The 24,070-nt window shown below is 37.4% G+C and overlaps 1 protein-coding gene across 1 annotated transcript; it reads left to right on the top strand.

Moving 5' to 3' along the window:
* Window positions 1-22,763: 22,763 nt before the first annotated feature.
* On the top strand, window positions 22,764-23,823 carry LOC142167119 (uncharacterized). The gene is made up of 2 exons (XM_075227275.1): window positions 22,764-22,806; window positions 23,216-23,823. The coding sequence occupies exons 1-2, from the start codon at window positions 22,764-22,766 to the stop codon at window positions 23,821-23,823; spliced, it is 651 nt and encodes a 216-aa protein (XP_075083376.1).
* The last annotated feature ends 247 nt before the right edge of the window (window positions 23,824-24,070 follow it).

A 24,070-nucleotide genomic window follows, 5' to 3' on the forward strand; every position in this document is an offset into this window, starting at 1 on the left:
GTCTGCCAGAAATTGTGAATTCAAAAATACGGTTGACATAGTCTGTAAGACTAGGACCCAAGGTGGCCAACCAGTACACTCCCAAGACCAAATCTGAGCCATATAAATCAACGATGAAAAAAGTGGTAGAAAATGAATACCCCTGAATGGTAATTGGAACCTCATGAATCACACCTAGGCAGCTTAAGGTATGTCCATTTCATTCTAGAACAGAAAATGTCAAAGCTGGCTCCACTGGTAGTTTGAGTTTTTAGCGGTTCGGGGATGCATAAAATTGTGAGTGCTTCCTCCATCAATGAGAACTTGAACATGATTGCCTTTGACAACAACAGTAAAACGGAGAGTAGATGGGCTCAAGCCACAGGCAAAAGCATCAAGATTGATTGTTAATAAGGATGGGCTCTCAGGAGGAGTATCTGGTCAAGGTGAATCCGAAGGTAAAGAAGAGTTGTCTAAAATGGCGTCATCAGTGGGATCGTCCTCAGGCAAGAGGAGAAAAAGTTATGGATGAGAAGAACAACGGTGACCTTTTTGATATTTTTTATCACAATTAAAATAAAGGTTAAGTTCCCGTTTGCGTTGTATTTCTGCCTGTGTAAGTTTTTAAAAAGGAACGCGGCCCACACCTGGTAAAGAAGCAGACGAAGAGTGAGAAGAAGGAGAAAGGGACTGGTTCAATTTAGGATATGGTGTGTTTTGGTGGGTTGGTGAGAAAACTGGTGGTTTGCTAAACGAAGTGGGCCAGGGCGAAGAGTTGGGTTGGGCCATATGCTTCTACTCCTATAAAAAAGCCAGCCCAATGGCCTTGTTCAAATCTACTAGGCGAAAAGACAACACATCCGCTTTAATATCTGGGTGAAGCCTAGAGGTGAAAAAATGTTTCAGCGTCGGCGGGGACATCTATGTCGTCCGGTTGGCCAGTTTTTTGAATTGTGATAGATATTCACGGACAGAGGTTGTCATTTGCAATTTGGTGGGTAAACTCTCGGGTGCCTCCAGTGATTTAGTTCCAAAGCGATGCACCACAACTTTGAGGAAGTGAGACCACCCACATAACTGGCGATTTCGGTACATCCACTGGTACCATTCCCTGTCCTCTCCCTCCAGAAAGAAGGAACAAAGTTCCAAGCGATCCTCATCGGCAATATGATACCTGTCAAAATAATGATTAGCCTGGAGGGTCCAACTCTTCGCGTTGATTCCGTCAAATTTAGGTAAATCGATTGGAGCTGGTTTGCCGCGTTTGAATGGTAAAAATGGTTGGTGGACAAGTGGAAAGTGTTGGTCTTGTGGTTGTTGGGGGAGAGTGGAGGTCGGAAAAGATGCAGAATATGGTTATTGGGAAAAGGTTGGAATAGGGGATGGCGAAGAGAATTGAGGTTGGTAAGAAGCGTGGGGTGGAGGCGTAGAGGAAGAACCTGGGTTTGATGCGGTAGGGTTGATGGTGGTCGGCGGTGGTGCCGGAGGTGGTGGTCGGAGAGATGCTAGTTGAGAAATAATGTCGTGAAGGACAGTCTGCATCGAGTCCATAGTCTTAGTGTGTGAGGCAGAATCAACTTGGAGCTGCTTGACAGCTTCATCAAGGGATTTCAACTTGGTATTGTGAGCACCGTCACCCACTTGGAGAGGAAGGGTCAATGAAAGCACTAAATGTCACGATAGAAGCTATATTAAGGTTGAAGGGATTTACAGACCACAAAAGAGGGGTATGTTCCTCTACTTTATGGAAATTCTAAAGGCAAAAAGAAAGGAAAAAATGAGAAAAGGGAGGTTCCAGATCTATAATTCTATGAAGCAAAAAGATAAGTAACTTTAACCATGCCCTTTTTGAGCTGATTCCTCTCCTACTTATATCATTCAGTGCAGGGTTGTCCCTTGTCATCTTCTCTAACGGTTTGGCAGAGATTGATTATTTTGGGATCTAAGACCACATAGTGGTCGAGGTATTTAGGTGGGCCTTTCTCTCTGTTGCTGCGCCTAGGACCTTGTGGTGTGTCCTGCTGAGTTGTTACAAATTCCATGCAAAAATACGCTACATTAACACTATATATGTAAGGCAACTTAACAATAATTGAAAGATCTTTATTTCAATATTGCTATAGGGTTGTCTTTACTTTTAAGACTAATTGAAGAGATAAGTTGCTGGCTTAACCAAAAAATTTAAGAGCTACAATTACACTTATTTATTTTCTAAGTATGTTTTATGGGGGATCAGTTGTTTGGATCTCAAAGGCAAAGACTAAGCTTGGGATTAGATTTTGATCTATGTTTTTCGAGTTTACCTTGGTATTCGAGGCAGACAATACCAAAGCAAAAGTAAATTGATTGAAATCGGAATTAATAGTAAGCGTCGAGTGGTTGCTGGTATTTAAAACAGAAAAAAGATCAGTTGAAGTTTAATTTTATGTATATAAAAATTACTGTAGTACATTTCAACTGACCTCAGCTTACCCTTCAAATTACTCAAACGACGTCCAGAGTGTCCAACAATATTCAATCTACATGAATTCTGTTCAATTCAGATCAATCATTTGTCCAAACAATTCCAATATAATGCATCTCGAGTTCATACTGGCTACAAGCCATCTAAATCTCATTCCCTTCATTGTTTCTATAATTCATGTCCATTAATTCCATATATGGTAATAGGTATTATTCAAGTCATTGGAGTAGAGATTGCAATGGGGCGGGGCGGTTGCGGTGCGGGTTCAATCTTAACCCGCAATGATTTCAATCCGCCCCGCACCACCCCGCATAATAAAAATTTATGAAAATAACACGGGCTAGCCAGTTTTCGGACTGATAATTGAAAAATAGCCAACGTTTGCAAAGTCATTGAAAAATAGCCACTATTTTGCTGCAACACGGAAAGTTTCAGTATAACATACTAGAGATTGGTGCACCTGTGTATGAACTTCCAGCATATTATGCTGGAACTCCAACACACGAAAAATTCCAGCATAATATACTGGAGATTGGAGCACCTGTGTATGAACTTCTAGCATATTATGCTGGACCAATATATTATGCTAGAACTGCAGTATATTATGCTGGAATATTTTTCGAATTTTGAACAGTGTTTTCATTCAGATTTATTTTTATATGAAAAGTGGCTAAATTTCGATTATTTTTGAAAATATGGCTATTTTTCAATTACCACTTGCAAATCTGGCTATTTTTGAATTTCACCCCAAATTTTTTTATTTTCAACCCGCCCAGCTTATAGGTGCATATACCCCCTTCCCCGCCCCACAATATTTTTCATTCTTAATTTTTTTAACTGATGGTAAATCTTTTCTAACTTGAAGGTCATTCGGTCAACACTTTTAGATATTATTTTAATTATCAGCTTTAGACAGTCTAATTACTGTACTCACTTTTTTCCTTTTCAATATTTAGTTTTCTACTTTGACTCACCAGCTAAAACTCTTTGTATATTGGAAACATATGCTTAGGAGAGACCTATATATGTTGTTACAATTTTTTTTAACTGGGATGATTTTAACTTTGGTGTTCCAAAATTTATGATCTTATAATTGAATTAGGGGAAATTGCAGTCTTCAAACTCTGAAAAGGTTTCAAAATAGTAAGAACACTCCAAAAGAATTTGTTTAAAAACATCTTCAGGTGCTAGTAGCTTTTTTTTTGTCTGGGTTAAGAAACGCATAATTCTAAAAGTAGAAGCTTTAACCTATTTTTCACTTAAAGATATAAAATGCAAGCACATAGTACCTGTTATAGGTGTTATTTAGCTGTATTTGTAAAATAATTATGGAGAAGATAAAATAACAGAAATGTAAACGAAACAGAATTTAATCCGAACTCACTGAATTCACAGTGTTTCCTTAAGGAATTTAATCCCCTCCTAGTACTCAAGGTTGTGGATTATTTCCTCCCAGGATAGAACGAATTACACACTGGTGTAGCGATACTTCAAACACCAATGTTTCAGCGAACACAAAGATCGGTAGCAAATCACACTTACTGATGCTTTGTTTGTAAAACAATGCAGAAGAAAGGAGGAGAAGTCAGAAATTCGTATGGAAAATCTGAGAGAATTGACTGGTATTTATAGCCAATGTTGAGCTTAAACTGAAGAGGTGCAACTCTTCAAATCCGAAGAGGTGCAAACTGTTCTTCAACTCTTCAGATTTGAAGAGGTGCAAACTGTTTTGTAAATGTCTTTTACAAAAAGCGAAGGGAATATACTATTATGTTTGGATTTAATTACAAAAAACCGGATATTTAATAATAATTCTGTTAATATTTACTATTAACAAATAAATTTGGTCCAAAAAATTAATCAATTAATCAATCAATCGATCATTTGACCAAATTCGAATCCGAATCCGAATCCGAAGCCAAAGCCGAAGCCGAAGCCGAAGCCGAGCGAGCGAGCGAGCGACAACGGCGCGAGGCTTGCCTTCTTCTTAACTCTTTAAGAGCTAGAAGAAGTGCAATTGTATATATACCCATCAAAATTTTTTCCTCTTCCAATATAGGACAATATCCCTTTGTCAAGGAGGGAAACTCAAATATTTTCAATTTCCCTCCATTTCCCATTCACCCTCTTTTAAGCTACATTTAAGCTTAAAAAACCCAACAATCCCCCACATGAATGGGGAATGGCTATATCACGGAAATATACATGAAAAACTGTTTGATTCGCAAGCAAGGATTAATTGTATCAGGGTAAGTAGGTTTTCCTTTGAACTTTTCGTAGTGAACTTATGTCGGATATACTCGGTCAATCGGTAGATTTGATATCTTTGAACCGTCGAACTTTGGTGTATACCTAGACAACCATAAGTCACACAACCAACCCTTAACCGTCTTTGGCTCTCATTGTTGTGTTCGTTTCAGCCATAAACACCGCCTGGTTTAATAAGTGCGTAGAGAATTGGCCTTACAAAATTCTTCTAGAAGCGGCTAACACTTCACACTTACATAGGTGATTCCTAAACGTGGCATCCCGTAGATACACTATTTGATATACCCCGTATCAAATTTAGAAATCATTAAAAAGCCTTAATGCTTTATCCTTGGTACTGAACATTATCTCATCACGAGAATGGACCAAATTTTTAGTTGACAATGTTGAACCGTCATTAATGACTTTGTTTGATCTCCTTGAACCTAGATCTTGGGATCTCCAGTCTTCTAAGTAGAGTTACCGCCACAATGGCTTGTTCTCGGCCATAGTCCCATTCCCCTCGATGATTTCTCAACTACCTCTCTAGTTAGGCCTTTTGTAAGTGGATCCGATATATTATCGCTTGACTTTACATAGTCAATTGTGATAATTCCTCTAAAGAGTAATTGCCTAACGATTTTATGTCTTCGTCGTATATGACGAGATTTACCGTTATACATCACGCTCCCAGCTCTTCCAATTACAGCTTGACTATCGCAATGTATGCATATTGGTGCCAACGGTTTGGGCCAAAATGGAATATCTTCCAAGAAATTCCGGAGCCATTCAGCTTCTTCACCGGCTTTATCTAAGGCTATGAATTCAGCTTCCATTGTAGAGCGGGCAATACAAGTTTGCTTGGACGACTTTCAAGATACCGTTCCTCCATCAATAGTGAATACATATCTACTTGTGGACTTAGAATCAGTTGAACCGGTGATCCAATTTACATCACAATATCCCTCAATCACCGCAGGATATTTACTGTAGTGCAAAGCAAAGTCCTGGGTATGTTCTAAATATTCCAAAACTCGTTTCATTCCATCCAATGAGATTGACCTGGATTGCTCGTGTATCGACTCAATTTGCTTATAGCACAAGCTATATCTGGTCGTGTACAATTCATGATATACATTAAACATCCCAACACACGAGCATAATCCAATTGTGATATGCTTTGGCCTTTGTTCTTTGCTAATGCAAGATTCACGTCAATTGGAGTCTTTGCAACTTTAAACCCTAAGTGCTTGAATTTTCCAAGTACTGTCTTAATATAATGAGATTGTGACAATGCCAGACCTTGAGAAATCTTATTGATCTTAATCCCTAGAATTAAATCAGCAACTCCCAAGTCCTTCATATCAAACTTGCTAGTTAGCATACGCTTAGTCGCATTTATGTTGGCAATGTCATTACTCATTATCAGCATATCATCCACATATAAGAAAACAATGACTATGTGATTTGGAACATTTTTAATGTACACACATTTATCACATTCATTTATCTTAAAATCATTTGACAACATTGTTTGGTCAAATTTCGCATGCCATTATTTGGGTGCTTGTTTTAGTCCGTAAAGAGACTTAACAAGTCTACATACCTTCTTTTCTTTACCAGGAACCACAAACCCTTCAGGTTGTTCCATGTGGATTTCTTCCTCCAAGTCTCCATTTAAGAAGGTTGTCTTAACGTCCATTTGATGAATTTCAAGACCATAAACTGCAGCTAATGCTACTAACATTCGTATGGACGTAATTCTTGTAACCGGAGAGTATGTATCAAAATAATCAAGACCTTCTCACTGTCTATACCCTTTGACTACAAGTCTTGCCTTATATTTATCAATAGTGCTATCATCTTTTATTTTTCTCTTAAAAATTCATTTAGAACCCAAAGTTTTATTTTCAGGAGGAAGATCAACCAATTCCCATGTATGGTTATTCAATATGGATTCTATTTCACTATTGACTGCCTCTTTCCAAAATAATGATTCCGAAGAAGACATAGCTTCTTTAGATGTTCGAGGCTCATTTTCCAATAAGAAAGTCACAAAATCTGGTCCAAATGAAGTAGACGTTCTTTGACGTTTACTACGTCTTGGATCCTCCTGATTAAATATACTTTCTTTTGTTTCTTCCCGAGGTCGTTTAGATCCTTCACCAATCGACTCACATTCCTTGTTATACGGGTATATATTTTCAAAGAATTCAGCATTATCTGATTCTATAACCGTATTATTATGAATGTCGGGATTTTCTAATTTATGAACCAGAAATCGATATGCTTTACTATTGGTCGCATATCCTATGAAAACACAATCAACGGTTTTCGGTCCTATTTTTACTCTTTTGGGTTTAGAAATTTGCACTTTTGCCAAATACCCCCACACTTTAAAATAATTCAAGTTGGATTTCCTTCCTTTTTATTTTTCATATGGAATGGATTGTGTTTTGCTATGGGGTACTCGATTTAGTGTCCGGTTAGCCGTAAGAACGGCTCCCCCCCACAAATTCTGTGGCAAATCAGAACTTATCAACAATGCATTCATCATCTCCTTTAATGAACGATTCTTTCTTTCCGCAATCCCATTGGATTGGGGCGTGTAAGGGGAAGTTGTTTGATGAATTATTCCATATTCTAGACATATTTCTTCAAAAGGAGATTCATATTCGCCACCCCTATCACTTCTTATCATTTTAATTTTCTTGTTAAGTTACGTTTCAACTTCATTTTTGTATTGCCTGAATGCATCTATTGCTTCATCTTTACTATTAAGTAAGTAAACATAGCAATATCGAGTACTGTCATCAATAAAAGTTATAAAATACTTCTTTCCACCGCGAGATGGTATTGACTTCATGTCGCAAATATCTGTGTGAATTAAGTCTAAAGGATTTGAATTCCTTTCAACTGACTTATAAGGATGTTTAACATACTTAGATTCCACACATATTTGACATTTTGATTTGTCGCATTCAAACATAGGCAATACTTCCAAATTAATTATTTTTCGCAAGGTTTTGTAATTGACATGACCCAAACGTATATGCCATAATTTATTTGACTCAAGTAAGTAAGAAAAAACTGAAATTTTATTATTATTCTCAATAATCATTACATTCAGCTTAAAAAGGCCCTCAGTGAGGTAACCTTTTCCTACAAACATTTTATTCTTACTTATTATAACCTTATCGGATACAAAGACACACTTAAACCCATTCTTAACAAGAAGTCCAGCATAGACTAAGTTCTTTCTAATCTCGGAAACATAAAGGACGTTGTTCAAGGTCACCACCTTACCAGAAGTCATTTTCATAAATATCTTTCCAGATCCTTCAATTTTTGCCGTTGCAGAATTTCCCATAGAAAGCGTCTCTTCGGGTCCAACAAGAGCATATATAGCAAATGCTTTTCTAACAGCACAAACATGGCGAGTGGCTCCAGAATCAATCCACCACTCCTTAGGATTTCCTACCAGGTTGCATTCAGAAAGCATAGCACACAAGTCATCGATATCTTCGTGCTTTTCAACCATGTTTGCTTGACCCTTCTTCTTGTCTTTCTTTGGAGCACGACAATCTGCAGATTTGTGTCCAGCTTTTCCACAGTTGTAGCAATTTCCGTTGAACCGCTTCTTACTTGGGTTGCTTTTCGGTCCATAAGCCTTCTTCCTCTTTCTATCCTCAACAATGTTTGCTCCCATTATTGTTGAGTTTCCACGTCCTTTCTTTTCAGCAGCTTTATTGTGCTCTTCGATTCTCAATCGAACAATGAGATCTTCAAGGGCCATCTCCTTTCGTTTGTGTTTCAAGTAGTTTTTGAAGTCCTTCCACAAAGGAGGCAACTTTTCAATCATTGCTGCAACTTGGAACGCTTCATTGATGACAAGACCTTCAGTGAAAATTCTGTTAGTAGAAACAATATAATTAATACTTTCAACATTAGAATTAATTTGACTTATACCTTCAGCAAGGAGATCATGAATAATCACTTGCAATTCTTGGACTTGGGTAATAACAGACTTGCTATCTACCATTTTATAGTCCAAAAATTTAGCGGCAACGAATTTTTTTAACCCGGCATCTTCCGTTTTGTATTTCCTTTCAAGCGCTATCCACAGTTGTTTTGACGTCTCCATATTACTATAGACGTTATACAGATTGTCCTCTAGTCCACTAAGAATGTAATTCTTGCATAGAAAATCAGAATGCTTCTACGACTCAGTCACAAGAAAGCGTTCATTTTCTGGAGTTTCGTCGGGCAGAACAGGAACATCTTCCTTAATGAACTTCTGCAGACTTAAAGTCGTCAAGTAGAAGAACATCTTCTGCTGCCAGCGCTTGAAGTCAATCACAAAAAAATTTCGGGTATTTCTGCCTGTGCCAATGCCGGTGTTGTTCGGCTTGTCGATGCGTTGGCAGTTACCATAGGAACAGTCTGGTTCCCGTTGTCATTCGTCATTTCTGTAAAAGAATGACAGAAACAAACGTTAAAATCACGTAGATTTTAATCTCCACTGGAGTAGAAAACCACACAGGTTTTAGTCTCCAGAAACAGTGAAAATAACACAAATACAGAAAATATTAAATTCCTTAAGCTTGTTATTTAGCTGTATTTGTAAAAAAATTATGGAGAAGATAAAATAATATAAATGTAAAAGAAACAGAATTTAATCCGAGCCCACTGAATTCACAGTGTTTCCTTAAGGAATTTAATCCTCTCTTAGTACCCAAGGTTGTGGAAGAAAAGAGGAGAAGTCAGAAATTCGTATGGAAAATCTAACCAAATCAATCAATCGATCATTTGCCCAAGCCCAAGCCCAAGCCGAGCGAGCGACGACGACGGCGCGAGGCTTGCCTTCTTCTCGACGACGACGACGGTGCAATTGTATATATACCCATCAAAATCTTTTCCTCTTCCAATATGGGACAATAACCCTTTGTCAAGGAGGGAAACTCAAATATTTTTAATTTCCCTCCATTTCCCATTCACCCTCTTTTAAGCTACATTTAAGCTTAAAAAATCCAACAATAGGTACATATATTTGAAGGATATTGGGGGGAAAGAAATTAAGATAATAGATTAAAAACAGTATACATAAAAAGGTTTTATTTAGGATCCTAGGATATATAATCATCAAAGAAAAGAATAGCAGGCAGTTGATTTTTGTCAATTTTAACCGCATAAAACTTGGGTTAAACCCGCATAGACCCACAACCCGTACTGCCATACATCAATTTTTTAAACAATTATTTAAACTTGCACCACCCCGCATAATCTTAAACCCGCACCGCCCGTACACGCACCGCCCGATTGTCATCCCTACATTGGAGTCATTACCCAACTCATTATTTTATCCCAAGTTATTATTTATTCTCTTTTAGATAGATCCAAAAAGTGCCAATAGTTGGAAGACCTCCTTGATAAATATTTACACGATCTGACTATTCACTGCATAATAAATCTTTTGATAAATATTAATTAGAATCTGATAAAAAGAATAAACCTGTGATTTCACTGATAATGTTAAAAGATATTAACACTATGTTGCACATAATTTAAATCCTTAATTAGTTTACTAAATGAATTGTCGGATATGTTATTAATCCTCTTTGCCACAGAACATATATATGTCCTGTAGGAACTGGAAAGTCTCTTTCAAGTTTCAAGTTTTCTGCGTATTATCTTAGGTTAGGACGATGAAAATTTGGACTTTAGGTAGCAAAAACCTTATTAACTTGTCAATCTATTGTGTCCTTCATAACAAGTGCTTTATTGAAAGTACACATTAATTTTTATGGGTATTAAAGTGTCTAATAGGTATAAGGATTAGTTGAGGTGTTAAAGTAAACATTTGTATTAACTTTAATTATGCATTTGACCTTTTCCTTTGTTGTCACATAATTGCAAATTACCAGTCCTTAAAGTATTTAACCTGGTTTTATTTGACATTTATAGTTCTCAAGTCAATCTTTTGGGCAGGCAAGGGAGTGGGTGGTAATATCATATACTTGTGTACAATTTTTTGTAGAGAAGCAATTAAAGTAGTAGTAGTAGTAATTATTTATGCATCTAAAATACTAAGCTTCGAAATCTCGAAAGTCAAAATAAGCCTGTTAGGTTTGAATATCAAACTGATTTTTGTTATATAAATAAAAAATTATTCGATCGAATACATAACAAACCACTTTTCCTTCTAAAATATGTAGGCGTGTTGGTTAAAATTAAAGAAAAGATTTTCACACTTAATAACTGAACATCATTCTGATTAATAACACTTCGTAGAAAAGAACAGTGATTTCTTAACAAGCCTGCATTTGCCTTCTCCACCGACACAAGTTAGCCTAGTTATTTTATTCTAACAATGCAGCCGTAGATCTAACTCATAACAGGGTTTTATTAAATAAGGTGTAGTAAAAAGAAGACCAAATCAGAAGAGAATCTTGGGCCGCTTCTATTGGTTTAACTAAATTCATTATTTTCTGCTTGAACTGCATAAAAAATAAATGTACATATATCTACATATAATAAAACTACACTCATTCTAAAACCACCAACTCTAGATTCTGGATTCATCTGAACTAAACTCTGGTATTTCAGCGTTAATGGCAAGTTAATTACCTTGCCATGATTACCGTCAATGGATACATTAATGTTGCAAAAAATGTTGCTACTAATTAATTGATACAAATCGTCAACAAAATACCAAGAACAAATCACATACTTTTATTAATGACAACATAGTCAATAGTGTTTCTCCGTGTATGAAATGGAGTTTGAAATGTGTAATATTACGTACAAAAACTTGTCCTCCTCTTCCTCCTATATGCAAAAGCAGGAAAAAGAGAATAAAAAGAAACTCAGTAATAGTAATATAGTACTATGAACTGGACCTACTAAACTTATTTTCCAATGTAATCAGCATCCCGTAGAATCACAAAGTGAGAATAATAAATATGGAGCTCGTGCTATCTAACTAGCTTGTATATTCTCCGGTATAATAACTTTGAATATATTTCCCTAAGCATAGCCACAATATCCATAATCACATGGAACTCCAGGCAAGCAAGCTTTGTTACATTTGCCACAATGCATAGGATTATATACGACATCAGTACAAACCCCACCACAACAACGTTGTCCAAACTTACATTTTTTCCCACATACACCGCAGTTGTTCATGTCTCCTAGTACATTTCTGCAATGCTTCTTGCAGCAATAAAGCATGCTCGTTCCATTATTTGCTGGCACCCCATTGCAAATATTGTATTTTTTCGCGTCACAACTCGTACCTTTCTTGATTTTTTTAACGTATAAGGACTTGCCTCTTGAATTATCATAAGAAAATGCTGTATCAAGAATCCATTCTTCGTCTTGATCTTCGGCGTCATTATCATAGAGAAAATTAGAGTTTTGATCAGCGTTAATTGAAGATAGGAGAAGTGGGAAAATAATGAGACAGAAAATGGCAGTGAGTTTGAGTACTAAGATGGAGTTGATTGTTGCCATTCTCTCTGAGTCAAGTCGAAGTATGTGATCGATGTCTCTTACAAGAGTGAAAGCCAAGAGAGGCAAAGGGGTCATATATCATTTAAAAGTTGAAGATTGTTTGATAAAATATTCCTTATTTTAAGGGAGGGATTGTTCTCTGCTTGTGCCCAGAATTTATTAGATGGGGAATCATTATTTGTTTAATTAGTCCAAAGCTCTGGATCCTATAACCATAGCTATAGCGAACTCCGGAAGCAAGCTTGACTTCTATAATAGAAGTAAAGACATTAATAGCTAGCTAGTGGAATAATTAAAACATTGTTTGAAAAATCTAAAATCTAAGACGATCTAGTATATATGTAAGCATATATTTATACCTACAGTAATTTTCATGCACGAAAGGATGTTATGCCCATGAAACAAAAGCAATACTTGGAACTACTTTTCCTCGACAACTTTTTGAAAAGATTGTTCAAACAAACGTACTAACTATAGATGTGGATTAAAAATATTGTCTATGAATTCAAAATTTTATGTCAATATGCATAGAGTAACACTACACTGTTACGATGAATGATAAACAGTAAAAGCGCGTGCACATTTTGCCGAATAGGTTGATATGTCCAACCACTAAAAGAGAGCTGGAAAGTATTAACCTTGAGCCATACATACAAATTAGATTCAATATTAACTAAAATTATTTTGATATTACTCACTGGTCTTTCTTATTTATCATATAGGGTTTTGACTTTTGACATACCCGAAACGAAGAATAAATTAATTACTACTCTTATAATTTAGTTGAGAGCCATAAGGTCTCAAGTTCAAATTTTAATGTAATGGGGTCCATCTCATTCAAAAGTCAAAGTAATATGCATGTGCCTAAGGAAGATATTTGGCTGAGTATTGATTTGGTTAGGTAGCCAACTTTGTTGAATTTCTTTAGTTTGGTAACCAACTTTGTTGAATTGTCGACATTGAAGAAAAAGAAGGAAAATGTGTGCAAATTGTCAAATATAGTAGGCTTTAGAGAGTGAGGCTTCAGCTACAAAAGGAGAGTTTCGGCTCTCATTTCTACACACCAAAAAAGAGAGAAAGAAAAGATGAGGTTTCACAGACAAGGTATAAAAAAATAGTCCGTGAGAAAAATAGAGAGTGAGCGATATTGTAGTGAGGTAGGAATATCAAAAGAGGGTTATTTCTTTTGAGTGTTGTAGTGGTCTTTGGAGTATTTTACTCGGACCTACAAAGTGTAAAATTCCTTGCTATTGTGATATCAGTTGCTCGTCTCGGGGACGTAGTTTTTTTTCCCTTATTCAAAAGGGGTTTTTATATAAAAATCTTGGTGTCGTTGTCACTCTTTTAATTCTTGTTAATTACCGTATCTCGGTGCTACGTTATTATTCCACTTTTATTACTGTGAATATTATTTTTGTAGTGGTTTAATCCCAACACAATGAAGGCAAAAACATTAGATATTTTTTTATCATCTATTTAAGACTTGATAGATAAAGTTACATAATACTTGTACTGGATAAGAGCTAGTAGATATTCAGTAAAATTAATTGAGATGTGCACAAGCTGACCCGACATCATAATTGTCGAAGTTTTTTTTTTTAATACTAAATCACTCTAATTTCTTCCTTTAATAAATAAGTAATGATGTATGCCTTTTTGGACTATTAAGGGTGAGTAGTTAAAAAAACAATAAATGTTTTTTTAGTTTTTTTAAGTGACAAGTGTCTTGTAATGGAATATAAAACTAAATATCCCAGTAGTATATACTAACACCTCATTACTAAGTATTAATTGGTCATTAAGATGGAAAAGGAGGGGTAGAGTGAAGAGTAATTTAGGATCGAGTTTAATTTTTGCTTGAACCATAAGACTGATGGCACCCATATACCACGTTGAATAGATCCGATTTCCCGGCGGGCAAAACGCGAGATTATGCCTTTTTTCCTCACGGCCTCTCATGCTAGATCCTAGGCGTCCCGGCGACCCCGGTTTAAGTAATTCATGTGATAGGTGGTTTCCATTATCAAATTTGGACCGTAAACACTGCTTAAAATGGAGCCATCACATGGTTGACTTCTTTTCCTCAACTTATGCACATGCCTCTGCCGCCCCATTTTATACTATATATTCTACTTTGGTTTTGAAAACTATTTAACATTTGGTGTTTACACCCAGCAGCATTTGGTTGTTATAATTAGTTTTACAAAAAAAGGTACAAATGAATACTGATTAATATTAATTATATATAAAATTACAGTTTATAATGTTATCAAGTATTATAGAAGGCTAAATACATAAGAAGACACTTAAATTTGTCACAAACTTTTTTTAGACATCTTAACCGGTCCTTGTTCCGATTGAATAATTGTAGTAGATCCAAAATGTACCAATCATACATTTCGCATTGACTTGGAAATACCTCAAGCTCATGTCTGCAAATGTTCCTTACATGGAATAATTAACCAAGTAAATTACTTTGGTGTGAAAGATGAGCCTAAGAAAAGTATGGAGAGCTGTCCAACAGAGTGTGAAAATGATTTGTTACAAGTGAAATTAAAAAGTTAATTGGCTAATTGTTCCACTTAAGGAACGCTTGCAGACACTCACTTGATGTATTTCCAAGCCAGTGCAAAATGTGTTTGATTGGTACACGTTAGGCCAATTACAAATATTCAATCGGAACAAGGCTTAATTTCAGTTTCTAAATGAAAAATTATGTCAATTGTAAGTGTATACGGTCGAGATCGAGTTCGCATATGACATGAAAGGACGAACTCGGAACATAACAATGCTAGACTGAAGATCGGCCCCGAGTCACACCGGGCTAAAACCCGGGGTCAGGATACCTGCCTTCGAGAACATTGAGTCCGACACCCCGGAATCGACCCTAGCCCCGAACGAGCACTAAGAAATATTGTTAGCATAACCAACAGAAGACCGAAATATCCGTAACCGGGCAGATATTGCGACGAAAATCTCGGCGCGTATCAGTAAGGAACTGACGATCAGCAAATTAAGGAATTTTTACCTTTTATAGAATTGTACCTAAAGTAGGAATCCTCTATTATATAAAGGGGGTTTGATAATCCATTGAACATTGTAACACGCATTCCAAAGCAATACATCATTATTATTTTCTCTTTAAAATCTTGTTCTTCTATATCCTGACACCGATCGAAGCGTACCTGGCTCGAGCGTGATTAACCTTTCAAGGCTAAGACTGTTCAATTCATGTGGTTTGCATTTACTTTACCATTATTTATTTCAATTGCAATCTAATTTATCTTTTTGTGTCAAGTTAGTCCACATATCCTTAAAACCATTTACAAATTCAATTGTTATCCGATTTTGAGGGTAAACAGTTTGGTGCCTACTGTGGGGCTAAGGATAATAGTGGTTATTTTATTCAAATCTCCATAACACACACTACTTTACACTTGTTCTTTGAAGTGCCTCTAATTGCAGGTTAAAGTTCAAAATGTCGAACTCCCAATCAACACCCCTACATGTTGACAATGAGTCCGGTCATCACAGTGAAAATAACAACATAGTGCCCGGTGACGAGGTACCGCCCGTTGATCCCATCGAAATTCTAGCCGCAGACCTGATTGACGCTAATTCACATGTGGCTATCGACACAAACCTGCCTACCGACCCAGAGAATAGCGTCCGTGGTAGAGCCCGATCTGTAACGACCCGACCGGTCGTTTTGAGCCCTAGCACGTCATTCAGCGATTTGAGGCCCTGAGCAACTTCACTTCAGGTATTATGACTTTTGCGCGTGGTCGGAATTGAATTTCGGGAAGTTCGAAGTTGATTTGGAAAGAAAATTCTAATTTCGGAAGCTTTAAGTTGGAAGAATTGACTAATATTTGATTTTTGAGTAAACGACCTCGGAATCGGAATTGGAAGGTTTCAACAGGTTCGTATGATAATTTTGGACTTGGGCGTATGTCCGGATCGGGTTTTGGATAATCCGGGAGCATTTCGGCGCCTATTGTGGAAGTTGGAAATTTTGGAAAGATTTTATAAATTTGGGTTGAAGTGCATTTCAATGATACCGATGTCCGTTTGGGATTCTGAGTCTGAGAATAACTCCATATGGTGATTTTGGTATTGGGAGTGCGTCCGGATGTGGATTTGGAGGCCCGTAGGTCATTTCGGGGTCATTTGGCAAAAATTGGAAATTTGGTTAATTTTGAGAAGTTTGACCGGGAGTGGACTTTTTGATATCGGGGTCGGATTCTGATTCCGGAAGTTGGAGTAGGTCTGTAATGTCGAATGTGACTTGTGTGCTCAATTTGAGGTCAATCAAACGTGTTTTGATATGTTTCGACATCGATTGTAAAAGTTTGAAGTTTTAAAATTCATTAAGTTTGAATTGGGGGTGATTCGTATTTTTAGCGTTGTTTGATGTGATTTAAAGGCTCGACTAAGTTTGTAATGTGCTTTGGGACATGTTGGTATATTTGGTTGAGGTCCCGAGGGCCTCGGGTGGATTTCGGATGGTTAACGAATCGAATTTAGCCTTATGAAATGCTAAAGCTGCTATCACCTGGTGTAACCGCACCTGCGAGGTTTTGGCCGCAGGTGCGGGACCATAGAAGCGGCCAAGGGGTCGCAAAAGTGGAGAAAGTCAGCCAGGGGAAGGACCGCAGGTGCCGAGTTTTGGACGCATCTGCGCAAGCGCAGAAGCGAAGCGTGGGGCGCAGAAGCGGTAGAAAGCGCAGGAGCGGAAGGAAGCTCGCACCTGCGATGTCGCAGAAGCGGGGGTCTTTCTGCATGTGCGAGGCCTTGTGTTTGGGGTGAGTTCTGCAGAAGCGAAGGCATGGTCGCAGAAGCGACGCCGCAGGTGCGAAAATATCGTTGGGCAGATTGATTTAAGAACGAGACTTTTGGCTCATTTTTTCCTATTTTTCACTTGGTTGGGGTGATGTTTGGAGAGTTTTAAGGAGATATTTTCATCATCTATGTCAAGGTAAGTGATTCCCACCTATTGCAAGTTAAATACTTGGATTATATAAGGATTTAGACTTGAGAATTAGTAGAAATTTGGGATTTTGAAGAAAAACCTAGAAATTAATATTTTTGGATTTTGACCACGAAATTGGACATGGAATTTGGAATAAGTTATATATTTGAGTTCGTGAGATTATGGGTAAAATTTATCTTCGAAAATTTTCGAAATCCGGGCACGTAGGCCTGAGGGTGATTTTATCATTTTTCAAGCGGAGTTGGGAATTTGTTTAAATTGAATTATTATGAGATATAGAGTATATATTTATGGGTTTGCATGTTTATTGACTAGTTTTGGAGCGATTGTCATCGGTTTGAGTTGTTGGAGGGGCTTGGGAGCGAGGTAAGTCTCCTTTCTAACCTTGTAAGAGGGAATTAACCCCATAGGTGAAATGATTCAATATGTGCTTCTATTTGTGGGGGCTACGTATGCACGAGGTGACGAGAGTCCGTGCGTAGCTACTATTATATTTAAATTAAATTATTATGAGTATTAGAGTATATATTTATGGGTTTGCACGTTTATTGACTAGTTTTGGAGCGATTGGCATCAGTTTGAGTTGTTGGAGGGGCTTGGGAGCGAGGTAAGTCTCCTTTCTAACCTTGTAAGAGGGAATTAACCCCATAGGTGAAATGATTCAATATGTGCTTCTATTTGTGGGGGCTACGTATGCACGAGGTGACGAGAGTCCGTGCGTAGCTACTATTATGTTTAAATTGAATTATTATGAGTATTAGAGTATATATTTATGGGTTTGCACGTTTATTGACTAGTTTTGGAGCGATTGGCATCGGTTTGAGTTGTTGGAGGGGCTTGGGAGTAAGGTAAGTCTCCTTTCTAACCTTGTAAGAGGGAATTAACCCCATAGGTGAAATGATTCAATATGTGCTTCTATTTGTGGGGGCTACGTATGCACGAGGTAACGAGAGTCCGTGCGTAGCTACTATTATGCTTATGTCCGAGTAGTTTAGGACTCAAACCATGCTATACTTGCGATACTTGTAACCTTATTGTTAATTTAAATTACTTAAATCATATTGAACTTGGTAAATGAATTTTTAAAAGGTTAAACTTTGTTTTTCTTGACTGTTAAATAAGAATTGATATTTACTTGGATAATTGCTCCTTAAAGAATCCTTGATTGACTGTTGAATGTGTTTATCTTTTGTGGAGCGGGTCGAACGCCCCGGCAAATTAAATAGATGCATCTATGGTTCGCACCGTTCGATGCTCGGTAGTGCACAGTTTAAATATTTATGTTGGAACGGGTCGTACGACCTCGACATGATTTGAGCTTGATTGAACTTGATTGATTTGGAATTTACAATAAATGATATTGCCTTCTCGGCCTGAGATAAATTGTTAAATAATGGAAAATAAATTTGGAATATTCTTAAGAACAAAAGAGTTGTTTACTTATTTTATGACATTGAGCTTACAGCCGTTCTACGTAATCCATGCTTATTTATATAATTGATGTTTTATTTATAGCCCATAGTAAGTGTCGGAGCCGACCCCTCGCCACTACTTTTTCGAGGTTAGGCGGGATACTTACTGGGTACGCGTTAATTTACGTACTCATACTACACTTGCTGCACTTTTTTGTGCAGGAGCATATATGCCTAGTGGCCTTGTGGGCGCAGAGGCGCGGTTATTGCGGGAAATTAGGTGAGCTGCATTCCACGTTATGAGTCCGCAACCAGCAGAGTCTCCTTCAAAGTATTTATATTTCTCCTGTCCGAATTTGTATTCCGGACAAATATTGTATTTTATCTTTTACATTCCTAGTTGAGGCTCATGCACTTGCGACACCGAGTTTTGGGGGCGATTATGGGTTGCACTGTATTGGAATTGTTAAAAATATTATTATTTATTTTATAAATTTTATCTTTTACTATTTAATTGAAGGAAATATGATTTCAAAAATATTAAAATGAGAACCAAATTAAGTATTTATTTTTGGCTTGCCTGACAGCGGTGTCCGGCGCAATCACGACCTTTAAGGGATTTTGGGTCGTGACACGATTGGCAGCTCAAAATGCAGCAGGCTCAACATGCGGCGATAGCTCAGTTACAGAACCAAAGCCGTGCACCGAACTAAGTTGAACCCGATCCGCCCTGGGAAGTCACCCGCATGGATGATGTATTGGTGAAAAAAAAGTCATTACACATGGAATGTTGGTATGCTGACGAAGCATGACGCGTGGAGCAACGATATAGCGACAAGTGCCATTCTCAATTAATAGAATTAAGAATACGAGGAAGGCACGGGAGAAACACCCACGAGACAGTACAGAGAAGAGGACTAGGCCTGACAATTGTCAAAGAAGAGGCGAGGGCAGAATGAATAAGGATCAAAAAGAAGGAAAGATACACGAACCAGAAGTAAATAAGAAAGGGGAATAAGAGCAGTTATAAGGAGTTTATAGCTATAAATATGCCAGTTACGGTTATCTATGGTAATGGACAATCAATACAATTAATGCCCATAATGAATTCAAATTAAGTGAGAAAACCGTTATGATTGTACATTCCTATATAAGGATACAAAACTTTATTTTTAAAGGAGTTTCAAGGACTACTGAAATATACTCTCTAATTTCTTGCTTTATCAAAGTTTTCTACCTTGATTATAGGGATTGATCGTCGTTTCATTCCTTATTTCTTTCTGTCAATTTACGTTATTACTTTTATTATTTTCCCAAAGAGGTTTTTGAGAAAGTGAAGTAAAACTTATTTATCAGTAACCCGTTTTCTTCTAAATATAGGATTTGACTGAAAATTCTATTTTTTGGTTAAACAGATTGGTTCCGTTACCGGGAATCTGATAATCTTTTCACTTTCCAAATTCTTTTTTCTGATAACCAACTATGTCAACTGTTAACGATAATAACCAGCTGAACCCACAGGAGGGAGCAACTCCACTACTCCCCTCTCCACAAAGATCTCCTCAACAGTCCCATGATAAATCACCTGAAAGATCTACGTCACATGTGAATGATCAACAAGGGGACGAACAAACTGTCGAACAAGATGCTCTAAAGCAATTGATTGCAGAACATGTGAACAATGTTCTTCAAGCCTTTGTTAAGGTATTGCCAACTACGCCACCAACTCCTCCACCAGTCAATACCGCAACCCTAGAAAACCTGCGCTCGGGGATCAACAATTCTGGGAGTGGAGGAACTCCCAATGAATCTCGTGAAGGAAGGTCAGATTCATTCATAAAAGCACATTCGGGAGCTCAAAAAGTAGAAAAGAGGATGGAAGACATCTTTAAGGTAAAACAAGGAAATACAGAATTACTCAGGGAGTTTGTGGATAGATTCCAACAGGAGAGGATGATGCTACCACAAGTACCTGACAACTGGGCAGCTATGGCATCGCAAGCAATCTAAACGAGAGAAGTTTAGAAGCCACGAGGATACTGAAGGAAATTTTGCGAGAATTTTCAGCAACAACGTGGAATGACGTGTACAACAGGTATAACACGAAGCTACGGATAGAAGAAGATACTGTTGCACGGCCGAGGGTTGATGAAAGAGTAGGACCGGGACGTTCAGAATCAGAAAAAAGGACCGAAAAATAGGTACGAACCCTACATGGGACATGCAGGGCGAGATTCTCTGTCTAAACAAGAAAACATTCGATCTGAATCGAGATCAAGGCAAAATGATGCGGGTTCTTCATCTAGATTCAGAAAGGAACGGGATGCACGAAGCAACGACTCCAATACACATGCGAGGATTGGAGATTACAGTTTTAATGTCAGTACCTCCTAGTTAGTTTCTATTTTAAGAGGTATGGGAGACAAGGTGCGATGGCCTAAAGAAATGAGATCAGACCCGAGCAAAAGAAATCCAGATTTCTGGTGTGAATTTCACAACGATCATGGCCATAAAATAGCAGATTGCAGATTACTTCAGGGAGAAGTCGAGCATTTGTTAAAGCAAGGTTATCTAACTGACCTGTTCAGTGAGAAAGGTAGATAGTCATATATGAAGAATAAACAAGAGCCTCTGAAACTCCCATCTCCAAAAAGAACAGTCAATGTAATAACCGGGGGAAATGAGGTCAATGGTGTGACATATACAGTTGCAAAAAAGATATCAAAAGTCATGGTCACTCATGGGAAGCGAGTTCGCCAAGTCTTGGATAAAGACAGTATAACATTTGTTAATGAAGATGCGGACGGCTTGATAATTCCTCATAATGATGCGCTGCTAATATCTCCACTTCTATACGATACTAACGTTAAACGAGTTTTGATTGACCCAGGCAGCTCCGTAAATATCATTCTACTAAGGGTGGTGAATGAAATGCAAGCTAACAACAAGGTGATACCAAAGGCACGGTCTTTGTCTGGATTTGATAATTCAAATGTTATCACAAAAGGGGAAGTAATGCTTACCACGTTTGCAGAGGGAGTTATCAAGGATACAAAGTTTTGGGTGATAGATGCAGACATGGCTTATAATATAATTCTAGGAAGACCATGGATTCACGATATGGGTGTTATACCGTCCATATTACATCAAGTTATTAAGTTTCCTTCACAATGGGGAATTCGACAAATCCGTGGAGATCAACAGGCTTCTAGAAGTATCAATTCAGTGGTGGTTACAAGCACGATGAACGATGTTGTAGACAGGGAATAGCAACTACAGAATTAAGTTGAGGATGTAGTAATACTAATCTCAACTAGAGGCATTCCAGGACAGATGGATGTTGATTCAAGACCCGATGTTATTCAAGAGCTGGAAGAAAATGAAAACATCAAAACAGTTATTGAAGAACTCGATGTTGTAGTGCTATTTATACACTGGCCAGACATAAAAGTTTACATCGGAGCAAATCTAAGCCTAGAAATAAAAGGTAAGTTAATTAAATTTTTAAAAGCTAACGCAGATTGCTTTGCTTGGTCGCATTAAGATATGAGAGGTATACCACCGGAGGTGATGACCCACAAAATGAATGAGGACCCATCATACCCACCTGTCAAGCAGAAGAAGAGGAAGCAAGGATCCTTCAAAAATCAAGTGATCCAAGATGAGGTACAAAAGCTTTTGAAAATTGGGTTAATACGAGAGGTAAATTACCCAGACTGGTTAGCTAATACTGCGGTAGTTCCAAAAAAGAATGGGAAATGGCGAGTTTGCATAGATTATACTGATTTAAATTAAGCTTGTCCTAAAGATTCGTTTTCTTTATCGCATATAGATCAACTAATTGATTCTACCGCAGGACATGAGCTGTTATATTTTTTAGATACATATTCAGGTTATAATCAAATAAAGATGGATCCTCTAGATGAAGAGAAAACCTCATTTATCACAGACAGGGGGCTTACTGTTACAAATTCATGCCATTTGGTCTAAAAAAAACTGGAGCCACGTACCAAAGATTGGTGACTAAGATGTTCTTGAACATCTAGGAAAAACTATGAAAGTCTATATTGATGATATGCTAGTCAAGTCAGCATAAGCGGGAGATCATTTTCAACACCCGTCAGGCACTTTCAAAATTCTCCGCAAATACAATATGAAGCTAAATCCAGAAAAATATGCTTTTGGTGTGGCTTCAGGTAAGTTTTTAGGTTTTCTTGTTTATAATAGTGGTATTGAAGTAAATCCTGCACAAATAAAAGCTATTGAGGAAATACCGGATGTTCTCACAAGCAAAAAAAAAGTGCAGAGATTAACAGAAAGAATAACGGCCTTGGGGAGGTTTATTTCAAAATCATCAGAAAAAAAGTTTTAAATTCTTTTCAGTATTTTAAAAGAAAAATTGATTTGAATGGACTGATGAATGCCAACAAGCCCTCAAGGACCTCAAATCATATTTGTCAAATCCTCCCTTGCTAGCCAAACCAAAAGATGGAGAAAGGCTGCTTATTTATCTTGCCGTGTCGGAAGTGGCGGTAAGTACGGTGTTGGTACGAGAAGATAAAGGTAAACAATCTCTAATTTATTATATTAGTAAATCTTTGTTAGATACTGAGACTCGATATCCTCACTTAAAAAAACTTGCTTTAACATTAATTATGGCATCTATAAAAATGAGACCTTATTTTCAATGTCATCCTATCTCTATAATAACTGCTTTTCCCCTGAGGAATATATTGCATAAACAAGAACTATCTGGAAAGTTAGCTAAGTGGGTAATAGAACTCATTGAGTATGATATCATATATCAGCCTAGAAGTACAGTAAAATCACAGATTTTAGCAGACTTCGTAGCAGATTTCAGCACGAATTTAGTTCTTGAAGCAGAAAAAGAACTACAGGTATTTACCGGAACTAATCCGGGGACTTGGATTTTATTTACCGATGGTTCCTCGAATATTAAAGGGGCGGGCTTAGGTATTGTTCTAATTCCTACTTTAGGGAAAGTCATAAGACAAGCAATAAAATGTTATCCCATCACTAACAATGAAGCAGAGTACGAAGCTGTGATTGCAGGTTTGGAACTAGCACGAGAACTTAGTATAGAACAGATTGTGATCAATAGTGACTTGCAACTAGTAGCTAACCAGATACAAGGGACTTACATAGCAAGAGAGGCACGAATGCAACAATATCTGGAAAGGTACGGGAACTAGTCAGACAATTTCCGTCATGGAAAGCCATACAAATACCCAGGGAGGAGAATGCAGAAGTAGATGCGTTGTCCAATCTCGCGTCTGTTGCGGAAATAACAAATGCAGAAAATACTATTGTAATACATTTGTTTCATTCGGCACTCGACCAAGACAAGAACGATGTAAATTTTAATAATCTAATTTGGGATTGGAGGAACGAATTTGTTAACTTTTTACAGTACGGAATTTTACCCGAAGACAAGAAGAA

Source organism: Nicotiana tabacum, chromosome 2, assembly GCF_000715075.1.
Source record: "Nicotiana tabacum cultivar K326 chromosome 2, ASM71507v2, whole genome shotgun sequence".
NCBI lineage: Eukaryota > Viridiplantae > Streptophyta > Magnoliopsida > Solanales > Solanaceae > Nicotiana > Nicotiana tabacum.